General features: G+C 37.8%; 1 protein-coding gene across 1 annotated transcript in view; it reads right to left on the bottom strand.

Moving 5' to 3' along the window:
• Nucleotides 1-897: 897 nt before the first annotated feature.
• LOC108260277 (ubiquitin carboxyl-terminal hydrolase 22) overlaps nucleotides 898-18,749 on the bottom strand; it is a 54,955-nt gene continuing 37,103 nt past the window's right edge. The window contains exons 6-13 of the mRNA XM_017460417.3: nucleotides 18,325-18,472; nucleotides 17,708-17,813; nucleotides 16,465-16,623; nucleotides 11,125-11,251; nucleotides 8,906-8,997; nucleotides 7,539-7,601; nucleotides 5,801-5,950; nucleotides 898-3,832 (exon numbers count right to left, since the gene is read on the bottom strand). Coding sequence (XP_017315906.1) covers nucleotides 3,790-3,832; nucleotides 5,801-5,950; nucleotides 7,539-7,601; nucleotides 8,906-8,997; nucleotides 11,125-11,251; nucleotides 16,465-16,623; nucleotides 17,708-17,813; nucleotides 18,325-18,472 — 888 coding nt within the window. The 3' untranslated portion in view covers nucleotides 898-3,789. The remainder of the gene's footprint in view (nucleotides 3,833-5,800; nucleotides 5,951-7,538; nucleotides 7,602-8,905; nucleotides 8,998-11,124; nucleotides 11,252-16,464; nucleotides 16,624-17,707; nucleotides 17,814-18,324; nucleotides 18,473-18,749) is intronic.

Here is an 18,749-nt window from a genome sequence, read left to right as displayed (position 1 = left end):
TAGCTTAACTGACTATTCTTTAAAGCATTAAAGAATTATTGAGCAGGTACAAAATCTGGTGTCTCTGTGGGTGAATGTTGAAGCATGAACATTCCCCAATCTACATGCAGAATTGAGAGAGAGAGAGAGAGAGAGAGAAACTAAATGCATAATCATACCTGGTAATTGCAAGAGCTTCAGAAATTTTCTGTCAATATTTAATTAAAATTAGTATTATACTAATTCTTTTAAGAAAGCACTAATGGTGACACTGCCCCTTAAATTAAAGGTCACAATAAACAGCACTCAATAGTGGGGCATTATTTTCTTTCAAACTACAAGAATGCTACTCAGAATGCTAAGCAGACTAAAAAGTCTTGTAAGATAACCAATATCGATGGTTTAGGAGATCTAGTTTTAGATAATCAATTGCTTACCTAATCTAGAACTCAAAAGAGGGGAAAAATACTTAATTCGCCCGAAGAAGAAATCACTTGCAAATAGCTGATCCCTTGGGTCAGTGAATCAGTGCAACTCCAATAATAATAATATTAATAATAATATTAATAATAATAATAATGATAATAATAATAATAATTAAATAAATAAATAACTTTTTTGCCTAAACAATGGAATCCGATACTTCACTATAGGGACTAATAATTTACTCAATTCTTGAGAAAACCAAGAGGATCCAAACAAGGAAAATATGTGTGCAAAAGATAAAGAAAGACAAGACACAGTTCCTGTTTGGTTTTAATCAGTTAAATACTTCTCCTGTTTCCCTGAATGACCAAAAGGCCATAGTAAGACTCCAGACAAACCATGATCATTTACTTCACCCCATTTAGTTCTAGCATAGAAATAGAAAAAAAAAATTAAAATAAATCTGCAGCAGACAAATGAACTGGCTAAGAGTCATCTAATGTTTTTATTTGTTTGTTTTATTTTTTAACATAAGCACACCAGTTATATTTTGAGGTCTTTGATGTGGCATTACCACGTGCCACTTGCAACTGCTGACTTGCCATAAGCTGTGCAACCTTGATGTAAGGTTTACCTTGAGGATTTCTTTTGGTGAAAAGTGATGTTAAGAACATCAGACAGACACAAATATACTGGTGTGTTATTTTGTCTTTAGCTCCACATGGAAACAGCATACGGATTTAAAAGAGCAGCACTGAGTTTGTGTGCATAGGCACCACTGTGCACAAGGCACGATGCCATAGAGAATACTGTCAGAGGCGGCCCCTTGTGCATTCCAACAATTCACACCTCCTGCTCTAGAGTTGGTTAGTATGAACCATTTGCATAATAACACTTTCTTGAGAGTGGTCTGCTTGGGATTATTAAAAATAGAATTTTTGTACCTTGAAAAGCTTTGAAATTAAATCTAAACAAATTTAGTCCCATCCTTCAGTGTTCCCTCAGAATCCTTCCTTAAAACACCTAATGACTAATGTAAGAAGGTGTAGCATTCCAAATATGAATAACACACAGCCAAAGATACCTCCTTGTCCTGATTTATTGGAGGGCCACATAATTTTCCCCCTGGTTTGCAGGTTTGTCTGGAGTGCTACAGAGAGTGTTTCTTCTCTGAGCTTTGCCTGAAGTTGTTGTGTGAGGAAGACAAATAGTAAAATATGAAAAAGTGTTCTATAAACTGGTTTTAAAATTTTTGAGCCCAACTTTACCCACTATCTATCAGGTGCCCTAGAACAGGAGAGGTTGTGTGTTGGAACTCAGTTCGGGGGAAAAAATAAACCATAACTGATTAATACACACTATGTTATCATGTGCTATGTCATGCTTTTAAGTGCATAGGTTTATGCATGCTGTAGTGTGGAAAAATAAAATTAGGAACATTTCAAATACCTTACTATCCATACTACTATGGATGTATGTGGCCTGAGACAGAGGCAGAGAAACCTTTAGGTCAACAGGGAGAGTCAGTAATGTAGCTTCTATTAAAAATTCTTACAGTAACCACCTACATGGCAAGCTCAAAATTAAACCACATTTTATACCATCTATAGGTAAGTCACCAGATGTCAAAGTAATCGTGTTGGGACAAAACCTGTGACCCAATTCTTAGCCCAGGTCAATGGTTCCTGGAAGAGTTCTTGTTTTGTGTGTTTACCACACTACCGCAACACAGAGGCCATTTAGAACATAATAGAATTGATTTAAACTGTTCAATAGTTACTTCATATTGCATGCGGTGAAAGCACAGCATCATGGGGAATATGGAGGAGGATAAGAATGAAATTGTTGTATTTTACTGTTTTATTGTGTTTGTGAGAATAGTAACATTAATATAGCTAATGGAACATTTGAAACCTGATGCATGTGCAATTTCATACTTCATTTTTGACTACTTGCCACTCATGTGACTGTTTTGACTCGCCACTTGTGCATGGCAGAGATGTTTTGCTTTATGTCATGCTGTGCTAATGATACAAAACAACCTTTAGTAATCGCTTGTCACATACAGTTTTCTTTAAATGCTGGGTGAGAGAGTAGGGTCTCTAAAAGCATGCTTTGACCAAACAGTTCAGTGATGAAAATGGCCTCTCTACCAATCACAGATAAAGCTGAGGCAAGAAGATGCTTGTCGATTTCTTTCTTTCCTTTGTGGTTTTTTTTTTTTTTTTTTTTTTTTTTTTTTTTTTTTTTTTTTAAAGTGGTGAACTCTTCCTTTAAACACCTGCCTTGCATAGGCCTACAGGCTTGGCTCTTGAGGGATGATCAAAATCACAGAGGCACACAGATCACAACAGTAAAATAACACTGTACGAGTGGTCTTGCCAAATATTGCCTTGAAAAATGGCCAGGTCTGCTGCTCCTCTTCAGCAGAGAGCCAGCATCAGCTTTATAATACCTTACCAAAACTGTTCACAACACAACAGAGATACAAATTATAAATTTGAGGGAAGGAAACAACTGAAAACAACTCCAACAAAACTCTGTTGAAGAGAATTTTAAAATCAAAAAGGTGAACATGGATTGAGTAAACTCAAGAATATAAAAATAAACAGAAAACAGAAATAACACAGACTTGCCTAGGCGCTCAGCTTCCATGGCAGTACTGTCCCAGACCTACATACTTTACTGCTTCAGCCAAGTCGACTGTTGAAAAAATGGAGACTAGATACTGAAGGCATACAGCATTTCATTACCAATATCACAAACAATGTTTATAATAAGTTCTTTAAAACAAACAAACAAACAAACAAACAAACAAACCTTTTTATGTGCTAGTCCATTATTTAAATAAAAAACAAACAAACAAAAAAAAACATTTTGTTGCATTGAGTTCATATGCATATGCAAAATAGACACTGACTCAGCCCAGCAGGCTTCTAACGCTTGGTCAGTTTGAGTGAGAGCACCATGGAGAGGAAAAGACAGAATAACAAAACAGAAAAAAAAACCCTCTACAAAAATAACAAAAACTAGTTGAGATGTGCCCTCTACTCCTGTTTTCACAGATCTGTTCATTTCACCCTCTTCTTTTTTCAGCAGTGGAGAAAGTGGCAGGAGAGGCGGAAAGCAGTCGTGCACTTCTTCCTCTCCTCCGCTTTTCTCACATCAAGTAATGGTTAGCTCAGTGCTGGTTTGAATGTGTTGCATGATTTTGTTTTTTTGTCTCTTTTGCTTTGGCCCCTAAGTGGGAAGGAAGCGGTGGGTAGTCACAGTTTCAGGTAGGCTTGTGTTAATTGTGTCCTCTGCTGCAGGTGTGATCTCCCTCTCAGCCGCTTTCACTGGATGAACGAAGCACTCCACAGTCAGCAGATTGATGTGTTAAAGCTACTCGTATTCAAGGAACTGCTTATGGTAGAATAACAAATACCTGTAGTGGAGAGAAATGGACACTTAATAAACTCGAGATAGCATACTCACAGAAACACTGGCTAAAAAAATTTTTCACTTGGACCCATAAGTTGAGAGACTCAACTTGCATTTATAAGACACAGAACTGGTTATTTTGCATAGAATATTGAATACTTTGGTGTGTAAATGAAAAACACGACAATGCAGATTGTACTGGATGGGTTGCATATTATTATCACAGTCTGGAGGGTGCTACTGAATAAATTAATCACAGCATTAGCCCCAGGCTGCCATGTAAAAAGACAGTTCTTAATTACAATTAAGAAAGTTACATCCACTGAATTCATATATTACATAAATAATTACAAAGATATTTGGGCTGTCCTTGAGTGTAAGATTTAGTTTTTTAAGTAAACAATAAATGTATGTCAGATGTAAACTAAGAACTCATGTTAAACAACAACCTTTGACGACGATTTGGATCAACGCATAGATCTAAAAGGCAAATTCTAAAGCTAATGGGGGCGACAATCTTAAATTATAATTGATAAATAAATTTATAATACATGAATTATCAAATAATTAAGATTTTAAAACATGTGTGTAAATAAGCTAGCAAGGTGATTTACCTGTAACTCTGACACTTAAAATACCCCTATCCATCCATCCATCTTCTATACTGCTTTATCCTTTTCAGGGTCACAGGAAAACCTGGAGCCTATCCCAGGGAGCATCGGGCACGAGGCGGGGTACACCCTGGACAGGGTGCCAATCCATCGCAGGGTACAAGCACATACACATTCACACACCCATTCATACACTACGGACACTTTGGACTGGGGGAGGAAACCGGAGTACCCGAAGGAAACCCCCGCATCACGGGGAGAACACGCAAACTCCGCACACACAGGGCCATGGTGGGAATCGAACCCCCAACCCTGGAGGTGTTAGGCGAATGTGCTAAACACTAAGCGGAGTCTACTAAACTGAATCATCTTGTATCATATCATATAGAAGTAGTGTCGTCAAATATCAAATCATTGCCTTATGAAGCAAAACTGTATCATATTGTATGGAAGCCTGAAGTTTACGCCCCTAGTTAACAGTGTAACCTGAAAAAAGGCACTGTGATATTTGTAGCCAGTGTATTACTGTAAAACAACAGCAAAGACAGCTGTTATTTAACTGGAATACAGTTAAAGGTTACAATGCTAGCAACAAAAAGAAATAAATCAGTAACATATGTGCAAAATAATAAATCTGTGAATCATATTACACTATTTAAGGAGGTATAAATTCTTAATATTCATGTGTGTGGATGGCCTGGTAAACAGAGCTGTCCTTATAGCTCAATAAGTTGCTTTCCTTGGAAGGATGTCTAGAGCAGTATCTCGGAGGTGTTTCAAGACCGATTGACCTGGTACTATTCTGATAATGACTTTTCCCAGTGTAGTCTTGCATGGTGAATTATAAAATTGGCTTCATCTGGCCCAAACTATTTGCAGACTAACCAAGTAGCTATCTTCCTTAGAAAGCCTAGAGAACTACTTGCTAGATAGCATATGGGTGGTTGCTAGTTCTACACTATATGGCTAAAAGTATGTGGAAGCTTCACCATGACCCCCATATATGGCCCTTCCCAAATTTTTGCCACAAAGTTGAAATTCTAGAATTTCATTGTATGCTGTAGCATCACATTTTTCCTTCACTCTAACTAAGAGCCCCAAACATGTTTCACTGAATATCTTTGGGGTGACCTGGAACACCAACAAAAGGTTGGCCCAAACTCACTACTGTTGTTGTGGCTGAATGGGCACAAATCCCCACGCAACATTCCAAAATCGAGTGGAATGCCTTCCCAGAAGAGTGGAGGCTGTTACAGCAGCAAAGGGTGACCAACTCTATATTAATGCCATGCCTTTGGAATAGGATGCTCAACAAGCACATATGGGTGCCATGGTCAGATGACCAAATACTCTATACACACCCTTCACTGTCCAGCACGTCCTTAATGCTGGCCTTGGTGATGATGGCATCGTCACATTTAAACCATTGGTCCTTGTGCTGGCGGATGAAACTGGTGTAGTGACCACTTTCTAATGTGCCCTGGTGATTCACTACAGCAAACAGGGAGTATCTGAGGAAAAATACAAACAAATGCTTTAACAAACATTAATATATGAACACACATAAAAGCAGGGGCATTATGAAAATAGGTGGACACTAGTAACTGCTCAGCAGATAAGGTTCGGTGTTGATGACAAGAAGTGTAGATACAAATCCCAGAACTGTCAGAGAGGTACAGTGCTGTGAAAAACTATTTGATTTCTTCTGTTTGTGTACATAATACTAAACTGATACAGAAATTAAAACAAAATCTAAGATGAAACAAAGGCAACCTGAATAAACACAAAATACAGTTTTTAAGTGATAATGTTATTTATTGAAGCAAAACAGTTATCCAATATAAAATGGGCCTGAGTGAAAATTCCCCAAATCTATGTTTGCATTCATAATGGGGTTCAGCTGGACTAGACGCAACCAGGACTGATTACTGCAAACCCTGTTCAATGAAATCAACACTTAAATAGAACTTTTTCAACAGCATGAAGTTGGTTAAAAGTTCTTACCCAGTAACATAAGATGCCAAAATTGAAAGAAATTCCAGAAATGATGAAGAAGGTGACTGAAATACCTCAGCCTGGGAAGTGTTACAAAGCTATTTTAAAGGCTCTGGGACTCCAAAGGACCACAGTGAGAGCCATTATCTCCAAATGGAAGAACTCTGCACAGCAGAGGCCGATCTTCCAAAAATTCCTCCAAGAACAGGGGCAACTACTCATCCAGGAAGAGCCAAGGACATCATCAAAGGACCTACAGGCCTCTCTTGCATCAATAGTTCATGACTTCACTATGGGAAAGAGACTGGGCAAAAATGGCAAGGAAGAGTAGCGAGGCAACAACCACTGCTAACCCAGAAGAACATTAAGTCTCGTCTGAATTTTGCTGAAACATACCTCAAATGATCCTCAAACACTTTGGGACAATGTTCTGTGGACTGATGATTCGAAAGTGGAACTATTTAATCTGGCGTAAAATAAACACAGACTTCCAGAAAAACAATCATACCTACGGTCAAGCATGGTGGTGGAAGTGTGATGGTGTGGGGATGCTTTGCTGCTTGAGAGTCTGGGCAACATAATTGAGGGAAACATGAATTCTGCTCTCTACCAGAAAATCCTAAAGGGGAATATCCGTTCCTCAGTCCGTAAGTTGCAACTCAAGTGCAACTGGATTATGCAGAATCCAAAGCATAGGAAAGTCCTAGCAAGTCCTAATCCTACAAGTAAGCGAAAGACTGATCTCCAGGAAGTGTTTGGTTGCAGTAATTGCTGCTAAAGGTGGCACAACCAGATTTTAAGTTCAAGAGGCAATTGGTTCATTTATTAAAATAAATAAATAAATAAAATAATAATAATAATAATAAAAAAACCCACCACACTGTATTGTGTGTTTACTCAGGTTTGAAACCTGGAGGCAATTGTGGTTTTGTTCAGTCCCCACCCTCCCCCTTTTTATTCATTGAATTTCTCAGTAAAAAACAGAAAACTAATCTTTCATATGCAGACTTGCATGATTATAGTAATTCTTGCCACAATGGTGAAAGTGGGTATGGCAAGGATTGGTAAATATAAATATAAGCAATGACTGAAACAGTTACTTACTTATTGTCGTTGTTTAATACATCTACTGATTGCTGGTACTGGCCATTTACTCTGCTCTCTTTACTGCCAAAAGAAAAAAGAAATCAATATTATAAGAAAATATAAGAATGGTATGTACTTCTGGAAAATCATAAAAACATTTTGCTAATCCTTTTATCTGTTACATTGTGTTTTAACATAAGCATTTTAGAATGTGATGTTGCTGCCAGAGTCTCAATAACGAAACAGTCAAAAGTGAGGGGGAAAAAGTGGCCGACTGAGTCAAATGTGGGAGGACATCATCGGTCTATTTAACAACAATTTTAGTTAAGCTTTTGGAGGTAAATCTGAATTGTAATGAGGCAAAAGATATGATTATATAAGTGGTAACGTAATTTCTTTTTCAGAGGAAACCGAGTACTTGTTAGGTGCTGGAACACAGCATTGCATTGAACGTAATGGAGACTATGTAGAAAAATATACTTTTGTGACACCTATTTGCAATAAACAATGCAAAAAAAAAACAAAACAAAACAAAAAAAAAACACGTTTTCATTTGACTCACCATAATAAATGCACAAAACAATGGAATGCCATTCAAAGTAACCTATATCCCATGCACAATATCACTACCTCAAATTAGTATCTTGTGGCCAGATAAAATTGTGCACACAATCGGTTGTTGGCACAGAAGTAAACTACAAGCAGGTGATTTTCATTATATGAATGGGCCACCCAGAAAATCGACCCATGTACCTATGTAACATCTGAAAACTTTTCCCTCTGTAAATATTTACTATGAATATTACCCATAATTCCTTATTAACCAGGCTGGCTAAGCAAGATTTCATAATCATTTGGTGATCTTGCACTAAAATGTTATTATTTATAACTGTATAACTGGCTCCTGCACTAGATAGTTTAACATTATTATTATTATTATTATTGATAATAATAATAATAATAATAAACCTATTAAATATTATTGTTTTAAATAGCATTAATAAATATTACTATTTATCGCTATTTATTAAATATATTTTTATTTATTAAATTGTCATTATTATATATCATTGCTATTATTATTTATTATATCACAATTATACCACTCCATTCAATGCACTCTGAACCGCATTCCACTGTGATGTAAATTACAACCGAATCTACCAAATGGTACTTAAGGTGCAATATTTGGATATTATGATGGTAACGGTGTTGTGCTGTCCACCGTGTATCATGTTGCGGCCAAACATCAAAAAAAAATTCCTAATACATGTAAATGCATATGGTGAATAAAATTATTCTGATTTGTTCCACTACCAATTTAAATAGCTAAGAATTCTCAGAACAGTAGTACATGCATGTGTATGAGTGGTGAAGGAGCTCACCTGGAGGCCATGAAAGGTGTCATGTCCAGTTCTAAGGGGAACGATACATAGGTAGTGATCTTTCTGCGCAACTTCGCTGAATGCTCAAAGCGCTGGTAAGGCAAAAGATTAACAAATTAGAGAACAAGAAAAAGAGGAGCAGAAGGGTGTGGGAGTGAGAAGGAACAGAAGGAGAGATATGAAGTGTTAATGCAAAATAAATGTAGCCCAGAACCTTTTTGGTCCAATTCCCTTGATTTAAATCTGAAACCTTTATTAAAAAAAAAATAAAAATTATTATTCTTCGCTCATATTTTGGTTGTTATAAGGATTCAATATATCTTTGAAATTATAATGTTATAGGGGTAGGAATTAACATTAAACATTATGCTGGTGTTGATTATGAACAATTATTCCCATTACTCTTGGATCATAACTTTTAAAACAGCCAGTCACATTTTAAAGACAAACATATCAACTGAAAAACTGAACAAATGCTATTCCTCCATTTTTTTTTTTGATAAACTCTAAAGGCAAAGAGCTGATTCAATATTTATTTCAGTAATCCAGAGGCGGGTAGAGTAGCCAATGATTTTACTCAAGTAGAAGTAAAAGTAGTTATGTTAATAATTACTTGAGCAAGTGTAATGAAGTATCCAATGAGAAGACTAGTCAAGTAGCAAGTTACTAGTTACTTAAAATGAAGGGAAAATCCTGGATCTCAGACTACACGGAGAACTGTAAGTCACACGTCTCCTTGAAAGTCTGTCTGTTCTATTTATATGATATAAAACCAGGGTTCAAGATGAAGCAGCATATCCCAGTCCTGTGATGGGTACAATAACACAGAACCTGTCATTTCAACACAAAATCTCAACACCCCCCAAAAAAACAAAACAAACAAACAAAAAACATTTTCCCATCGGGTGACTGTCTTAACACGTTAACAACAGAAACTTGTCAGCATCTGCCTTTAAACAAGACAACATAGAACAAAAGAACAGATTATGAAACAGAACAGAAGAGAAAGTGTGTGTAGACATAGAGTGAGTTTGTGTGTCCTGCCTCCACCAATCCCCTCTTCAACCGAGCTGCTAAAAAAGTTGTGTCAGCAGACAGACCACTGCAGCACATGGTGAGACTAGCAACCTCATTATACATGATATAAACTAATTCTTAAAACTACATATATTCATTCATCATTTAACAGTAACGGAGGAACGCCACTGAATGTAGTAAAAGTACATTTCGGTTTAAAAATAAACTTGAGTAAGAGTATACGTATGGTCAGTTAAACTTACTCTTAAAAGTATTTTTTTTCCAAAAGGTTACTCAAGTAAATGTAACGAAGTAAACAATGCATTACTACCCACCTCTGCAGTAATCATGGTAGCTTTCCTCATAAAATACTTTATCAAATACTAGGACTGCTGCTGTTGTATGTTGTTTACCACTGTCATCTTTAAAAATGTGGATACAATGTGGTAAACTGTGACAGTGAGGTGACCATCTTACCTTTCATTTTTTATACCGTTTCAGCTGGAATTCGAAATATATACCTTCAGGACGAGCCCCACTAATTGTGCCATGCTGCTTCTTGTATTCTGTCAAAATTCTATTTTTGCAGCTGGTTTACATAACATTTTATTAAAAGTATGCTCAATTATAAAAATAGTTGTACAGAGATAAGTTTTTAACTCGTTCCCATCCCCCCGTGGTGGCTTGGCAGTTAAGGCTCTGGGTTACTGATCAGAAGGTCGGGGTTCAAGCCAGCACTGCCAAACTGACACTGTTGGGCCCTTGAGCGAGGCCCTTAACCCTCTCTGCTCCAGGGGCACCGTATCATGGCTGACCCTGTGCTCTGACCCCAGTTTCCTGACAGGCTGGGGTATGCGAAGAAAACAATTTCACTGTGCTCTACTGTATGTGTGACCAATAAAAGACTCATTATTATCATTAAATTTACAATTAAATAATCAAATAAAAAATGATGAATAAAATAAGAGAGTTTGACCCATTTTTTATAGTAAAAAAAAAAGTTAATAGCTAATATAAAAACCCACAATTTGCTTTTCAGCCCAATGAATTTCAGTGCTGAATTTCAATGGTTTTCATCCTCATAATAATTCTTGTATAAATCCACTCTAGCTTTTGCATATGGAGTGAGTGGCACTCTTGGTATGATGTAGTTCCACTGTGTTCTCCTTCCACTGTTAATGTTTATAACTGATTAAACTTACCTTCAGATGAAAACATGCGACTATAGGAAGCTTCTTCATTGTCAACTGTTTGGTGGACTCCTGATAGCTATGACAACCTCCGCACTTAATTTTGGCACTGCTACCTAGATGCTCAGGCCGAGTGAATCTGCAGAGGAGAAGGAGAACAAGAGAGAGAGCAAGAGAAATGTAAGCCAGTGGGACATTTACACCATGCATTCAATCCATGTATGTAGACATGCAGATACATTTGCAAGTTTTAGGCCTTTAGTCATTGCCCAGCCAACTCCAATCCACTGGCACAGCAATTTTCTAACAAAAATAATGCCCATATCTAAAACAGTGTCAGTGAAACATGAGGGATGGGAACTATTGATGTTGGGCTAGTTGTATTCACACCATAATTTCACTTAGAAACACAAAATAAGACAGTGGGGCAGTCAAACCATACATTTGTGTTTGTTCAGAATACCCATAAGTAATTATTCTTTAATATTATTCAATCATTATTGCATTTTGTTCTGCGGCTGCTGGCTACCCAAACATGACAATGAGCAATTCACCACAATGAACAGCACATAGTGCCCTATATCTGAGAGCATGTGAGCAGAGTGTTAGGGAGATTCATTTATACATTTTACAGGGATTTATAAAAGTTACAGTTCCATTTATAAAGGTCCTTTATGTTTGATGAATGAATAACAGTTGGGTATTTTTTGTTGTTTGGTTTTTAAAATAAATGACACTGTTCCTTGTTTTATTCACAAAAACAACATGCACAAAGCTAAGCTAAATTAAGTTGCATTAAATGAATTAAATAAAAGTAAAAATAAAGGCTTAGCTTTACTCTTACATTATTTTTATGTGCTGCTACCATCTAGTGGTCAGATTACAAACATTCCTTACACTGTATATAAGTGATTTTTATAATGCAGTAAATTTACATATGTTTGGTAGTGTTTACTTAAAAATGCACCCTGTAGACCAGTGTTTCCCAAGTGCTGTGCCATGGCACGCTAGAGTGCTGCGACAGGTTGACAGGTCAGCAGTGGAAAATTATTAAAATATATATAAATAAATAAATAAATAAATAAACAAACAAACAAACAAACAAACAAACAAACAAATAAATAAATAAAGTACTTCAGCACTGGTACAAAAAAGTATATAAATGTATGAAAAGTATGGAAATTTGTTGTTTTATCATCACCCAATATGCACTCTAGCTATCTGTGACCTCATTGCATTCCAACGTGACTTGGATTTTTTTCATATACGAATTTCACACATTACAAGTGAGCACGCAACTAAGACCTACAGAAAACATGAACACATTCTCGAAAAGAAAAACCACCGACCCTAAACCGAAACCTGGACCCTCTAGCAGTGGGGATATGAGAAAGAAAGCAAAAGATTCATCCAAAGCCAAGATGGGTGCGACAATCATTTAGCTCATCTGCAATGTACAACATAAACGGACTGTCATTGTAGCACCAGAGCAACTCACTGAAATGATCGTGATTTGAAAATTACATTCCGTGACATACCTTTGGACAGTTTCTGGTTGACTGCGGCCAAAGCGCATCCAGTCATTGCAGACAGTGCAATCTCAGTGTTGCGATCATTTTCCACAATCTACCTATAAGCTTTTCAAGTCTGACTTACATAACGAACAAAAACAGAGAAAGACTCAGAGCAGTTGACGAAGACCTCTGTGTCATCGTCATCAATTCCAGCCAGGATATCATCTTCATCATCAAAACAAGCTCAAGTTTCACATTAAGTGTGAGTACTATTTTTAACATAATACGCCATTTTAAAATGACATTCAAAGCATTGCAATGCATGTTTGTGCAATTTTGTTATAAGTTAGTGTTTAATGTGATAGTGGCATGCCGTGGGTTTTTTTTACTTATCAAAACTGTGCCATGGAAGAAACAAAGTTGGGAAACACTACTGTCGACATTGGCTGTATATGACCGGAATGCTGCTTCAGATTCTAGATAAGCTTATTGAAAAAAAAAAAAAACAACATCCTTTTGTACTATTCCTATGAATTACAACAAATAAAAAAAATAATTAACTCAATGTAATTTATAGCCCAGATAACCATTTTCATTTCATAGGCATACTGTGCATTGTGCATATGTGGAGATATTAAGAACTTGAGCTAGAATAAAAAACAGGCACACATTGGCAAATATTCAGCTGGTGCACAATTAGGATAAACTGTTAATATGCCACCTAATTAGAAACCTGACACTGGCATCTAATCTACTAGAGGGCAATTGCAAAGAAGTAAATGAGTCCTGTGATTAATTTCTTTTTTTCTTAATTTTTTGTCAACAAAATTGAAGTTATCAATTCTTCTATTACGCCTTTGAGATTTGATCCTCTAGCGGGGGTGGGCAATCTTATCCGGAAAGGGCCGGTGTGGGTGCAGGTTTTCATTCCAACCAAGCAAGAGGCACACCTGATTCCACCGGTTTAATCAGTTGATCTTGGCTTTCAATAGATTCAGGTGTGGCTTCTGCTTGGATGGAATGAAAATCTGCACCCACACCAGCCCTTTCGGGATAAGATTGCCCACTCCTGCTCTAGAGGATTCACCTCCGCTCAGGTATTTAACAAATTTTCAACCAGTCTCCACAGGTCAGCTTTCTGATTTAATCTCACAGATGAAGTGTTCAAGTTGTATGATTGATGTTCTTCCTGCACATCTTTTGAAAGAGGTTTTTGAAACTGTCAGTCCAGTTGTGACAGCCATTATTAATAGCTCTTTAGCTACCAGAGTTGTACCAGCCAGCCTCAAACATGCAATTGTGCAGCCTTTGCTTAAAATACCTTATTTTGATCCAACTTTACACAACTATAAGCCTATTGCCAAATTCCCTGTTGTTATCTCAAAGTTGCTGGAAAGTTGGACATAGAAAGTTGTTTATGCACAGTTATATTCTCATTTGAATTTTTCAAATATTTTAGACAATTTCCAGTCAGGTTTTAGATCTTTACACAGCACTGAATCTGCCCTGTTAAAGGTTACTAATGATATTTTAATGTCACTTTACTTTTGCCACTTGTTCTGTGTTGGTCTGATTGGATCTTAGCTCTGCCTTTGACATTATTGACCATAGTATTAATTTAAATCACTTTGTGCCTGTGGTTGGTATCAAGGGTCTGCCTTTGCAGTGGTTTGCGTCTTATCTGAAAGATATGACTTTTTCAGTAAACATAGGTAATTTCTCTTCTTATCGTGTGGTGTTCCTCAGGGCTCCATATTGGTTCCTCTGTTGTTTCCCCCTTAATATGCCTCCCCTGGATTCTATTTTTCAGAAATATAATATTCCATTTCACTGCTATGTTGATGATACCCAATTATATTGGCCAGTTAGGTCAAATAGCATCAGTCCTTTTTGGTTCCTTTTTAAATGCCTTAAGGATATTAAATGTTGGATGGCTCGCATATGTTCTGGACATGTCCAAAGCTGTACACATTCTGGCAATCTGTATTTGAAACTTTCACTAAGATATTGGGAAGAGTAGTACAGCCGTCCCCTCTTATTGCAATGTTTGGGGTGACCCCAGAGAATACCCCTTTTAGGTGGTGTGAGATCAGCATGATGTCCTTCTGCACTCTCCTGGCCAGGAGATTAATTCTGTTTAGATGGAAGGATCCTGCTCCACTGGTGTATAGTCATTAGGGGTGTACTAATTTTTGTTGCCAGCGGTTTAGACATTAATGGCTATGTGTTGAGTTATTTTGAGGGGACAGCAAATTTACACTGTTATACAAGCTGTACACTCACTACTTTACATTGTAGCAAAGGGTCATTTCTTCAGTGTTGTCACATTAAAAGTTATAATCAAATATTTACAAAAATGTGAGGAGTGTACTCACTTTTGTGAGATACTGTATATATTTGACTCAAACATGCACTTTGATAAACAAATCAGTGCTGTTGTAAAGGGAAGCTTCGTTCATTTATCTATTGCAAAGTTAAAACAGTTTCTCTCTAGAAAAGATCTAGAAACCATGATGCATACTCTTTTTACACCACGGTTTGACTACTGTAATTCTTTGAATGTCGGTCTTCCTCAATCTACCTCAATCTCGTCTGCAGCTAGTGCAAAAAATGCAGCAGCTAGATTTTTAACAGGGACCAAAAAGAGGGATCATATTTCCCCCATTATGGCATCTCTTCAGTGGCCTCCTGTCAAGGTTAGAATTGATTTTAAAATTCTAATTGATGTATACGAAGCTCTTTCTAGTTCTGCTACACAGTACATTATTGACCGTCTTCACCTTTACTCTCCGACTAGAGCATTGAGATCATGTAATCAACTTCTTTTATTTGTCCCCCGTTGTCGCAGTAAGATAAAGGGTGATCGAGCTTTTTTGTGGTTGGTCCCAAACTTTGGGACAGTCTCCCTTTTCACATTAGATCCACTCAATCTTTAGATAATTTTATATCTTCTCTGAAAACTTATTTTTATTTTGTGTTATAATGTTATTTAATGTGATGAATTTTAATGTTTTGTACAGCACTTTGGATCAACTGCTGTTGTCTTTAAATGCACTTTATAAATAAATCTGACTTGACAAAAGAGCCTGAAATATTCATGACATGGATTCCACAAACATTGGAAACATTCCTTTGAGATTCTGATTCATGGTTGCATCACACAATTCCTGCAGCTTGTTCAGGTGTCCTTTCATGCTGCGACTCTCCCATTCTACCACATCCCAAAGGTGCTCTACTGGATTCAGCCATTAGAAGATGGCACATCTTCACATATCAGCAACAGTACTCAAATAGGCTGTGGCATTCAAGCAATGACTGATTGTTATTAACGGGATCAAAGTGTGCCAAGAAAACATTTCCCACACCATTACACCACCTCCACCAGCCTGGACTGTTGACACAAGGCAGATTGGATCCATGGATTCATGCTGTTGGCACCAAATTCTGACCCTACCATCTGTGCGCCTCAGCAGAAATCGAAATTCATCAGACTATGGTCAAAATCACTGAGATCACCACCCCCTTCTGATGGCTGTTGTGAACATTATCCAAAGCTACTGGCCCGTTTATGCATGATTTTATGCAATGAACTGATGCCACACTATTGGATGATTAGATAATTGCATGAATGAGGTGTATAGGTGTGTAGGTGTTCTTAATAAAGCATTCAGTGAATGCATATGTTGGAACATTGTAATCTCTGCATATTTACATGCATCAATCCACTTTTAAATCACCATCATATACCCTCCTGCTTTGTACTACACATAGGGTCATCATAAACTCACTGAATGAATAACAGGCTGCACTGAATGAAATGGAATAAATGTGAACCCACCGACGCAGGCAGTCTGTGAGTGTGGTGGAGCCGGTCATGTGACCCTCTCCATTGACCACGGCACTGTCGCCTCCCGGACTCAGAGGCCAGAATGGCGTGGACGAGCCAGGCAGGTCCAGACTAATGTCCCAGAATGGGTCTATCGTAGTGGAAACACCACTGCAACAGAACAGAAACATATGTTAGACAAGTGCCAATATGCAGTTATATCAGATCACTGAATTATATGCTTTCATCTAAATAACCACATCATAAGCTAAGGGCAGTATGGTGATGCAATACGTAGTGTTGTGGCCTCACAGCTCCAGGGTCCTGGCTCTCCTTGTGTTTTGCATGGGTTTTCTTTATGTTCTTTAATTTTCTCCCACATCCAAAAAAACATACATATGGATTGGCTATGCTAAACTACCCCTAGGCATGAATGAGTGTGTGAACTTGTCAACTGACAACCCATTCAGGGTGTATTCCCGAGTCTTACCCAGTGTTCCAATGTCAGGCTCTAGAGCCACTGTTACCCTGACCAGTCAATTTCGGAGGATAAATGAATGAATGAAATAAGCTGAGAATTTGAGAATATATTTGTACCCAATATAACAATAATGCTGCTCAGCCAAAGAAGACAATTAACTCAGAGCCTTTGCAAAAGCACAAAAAGCACTGGGGTTAATATGATTTAACACAAAAACAAATGTTCATCATTTCACATCAACAATGTAAATCAATCCTATTAATAAAGAAAGGAAACAAAAGAGGCAAATGATCTTCAAATTAAGCAAAAATAAGTAATCATTTGTGCAATTTAAATAAATGCCTAGACAGAGGCACTAGAGAACAGACATAGGAGAGGGAGGGAATGACTCACAGAGACAGCTAGGGTAAAATGTGTTTTGATGGCAGGCCGATGGCCAGCACACAAAAGAGAAAAAACCCTCTTCCCGCAACTGCCGCCAAGGTGCTGAAACAACAGCTCCACTTTAGCCCCACTAAAGTTTTGGACAGGCAGAGAGTGCGTGGCTGCAAGGCGGGGCTACAGAAACACACACGGCTGGTGGCAAATGATCAGTGCTACAATGTGTATATATATAGTTGGGTGGGTACAGGCAGACTGAGCTTCATATTGTATACAAATATCCCATTACAGATTTTATCCCCCTTTGCTCTTATAATAACCTGCACTCTTCTGGGAAGGCTTAACATACAGACACACAAGCTCACACAGACAAACACGCACAGTTGGCCTTACTGGCAAACTTGACAGGTCACATCTGACTGTAATCCACCAGTGAAAATTTGGTCAATGATGCAGTTACAGTGATTTGGATTGTTGGCTTTCTTCCCGTTGTCATCATCTGAGAGAGAGAGAGAGAGAGAGAGAGAGAGAGAGAGAGAGACAGACAGACATTTTCAACATGTGTAATCCTTGACTATTTAATTCTCAACTTATCTTTGTTGTATTGCTTCTTGGCTACACTGCTTTGCAATTGATACCCAATTTCATATTTCATCTACTAAATGCACTCTAGTTTTATCAGTCTGCATTTTTAAACCGGTCACTTTATGTCTTATTACTTGACTATGACTAGTGCAAAGTCATGCACCATTTGGCACAAGTCTGTATATGGAGAACATTCCCAGTATATCCAAAAACAAATCTTTCAAACTTAATTTGCCAACTGAAGTCACAAACTCTGGCTTTATTTTGAGAGAGAGAGAGAGAGAGAGAGAGAGAGAGAGAGAGAGTGAGAGTGTGTGTGTGTGTGTGTGTGTGTGTGTGTGTGTGTGTGTGTGTGTGTGTGTGTGTGTGTGTGTGTGTGTGTGTGTGTGTGAGTGAGTGAGTGAGTGAGTGAGTGAGTGAGTGACCTTTGCAGTGGCGGTGCAGCACATCCAGGGCAGCTATGAGGAATTCATGTGCATCCTGCTGCTCATAGCCGGCCAGGTGACGTGCATGTGTCCACACCAGGTGCAGCAGCCGGAATGGGATGTGGGGAGACCGGTGGCCCGAATAGAACTTGAGAGACAGAGACCAACAGACAGAGATAGACATATAGAGACAGACAGACAGAGCGAGTGAGAGAACGAGAGCACAATTTCTAACACTTGATGGAGTTGAACATATTTGCTAGAAGCAAACTGGAATCAACAAGTTTAGAAGAAAATATATTTCACTCCCATCTTTTCATTTCACTCTGTGTTCTCCATCCTTTCATCTCTTAATAAAAGAGTTATTTTTTCTTCTGATCTCCTGGCAATACTCAGCTCTTAAGTGCACCAAACATGTGTGGAAT

This window comes from Ictalurus punctatus, chromosome 2, assembly GCF_001660625.3.
Source record: "Ictalurus punctatus breed USDA103 chromosome 2, Coco_2.0, whole genome shotgun sequence".
Lineage (NCBI taxonomy): Eukaryota > Metazoa > Chordata > Actinopteri > Siluriformes > Ictaluridae > Ictalurus > Ictalurus punctatus.
The sequence above is the reverse complement of the archived record's forward strand: the minus strand, read 5'-3'. Positions and strand labels throughout refer to the sequence as shown.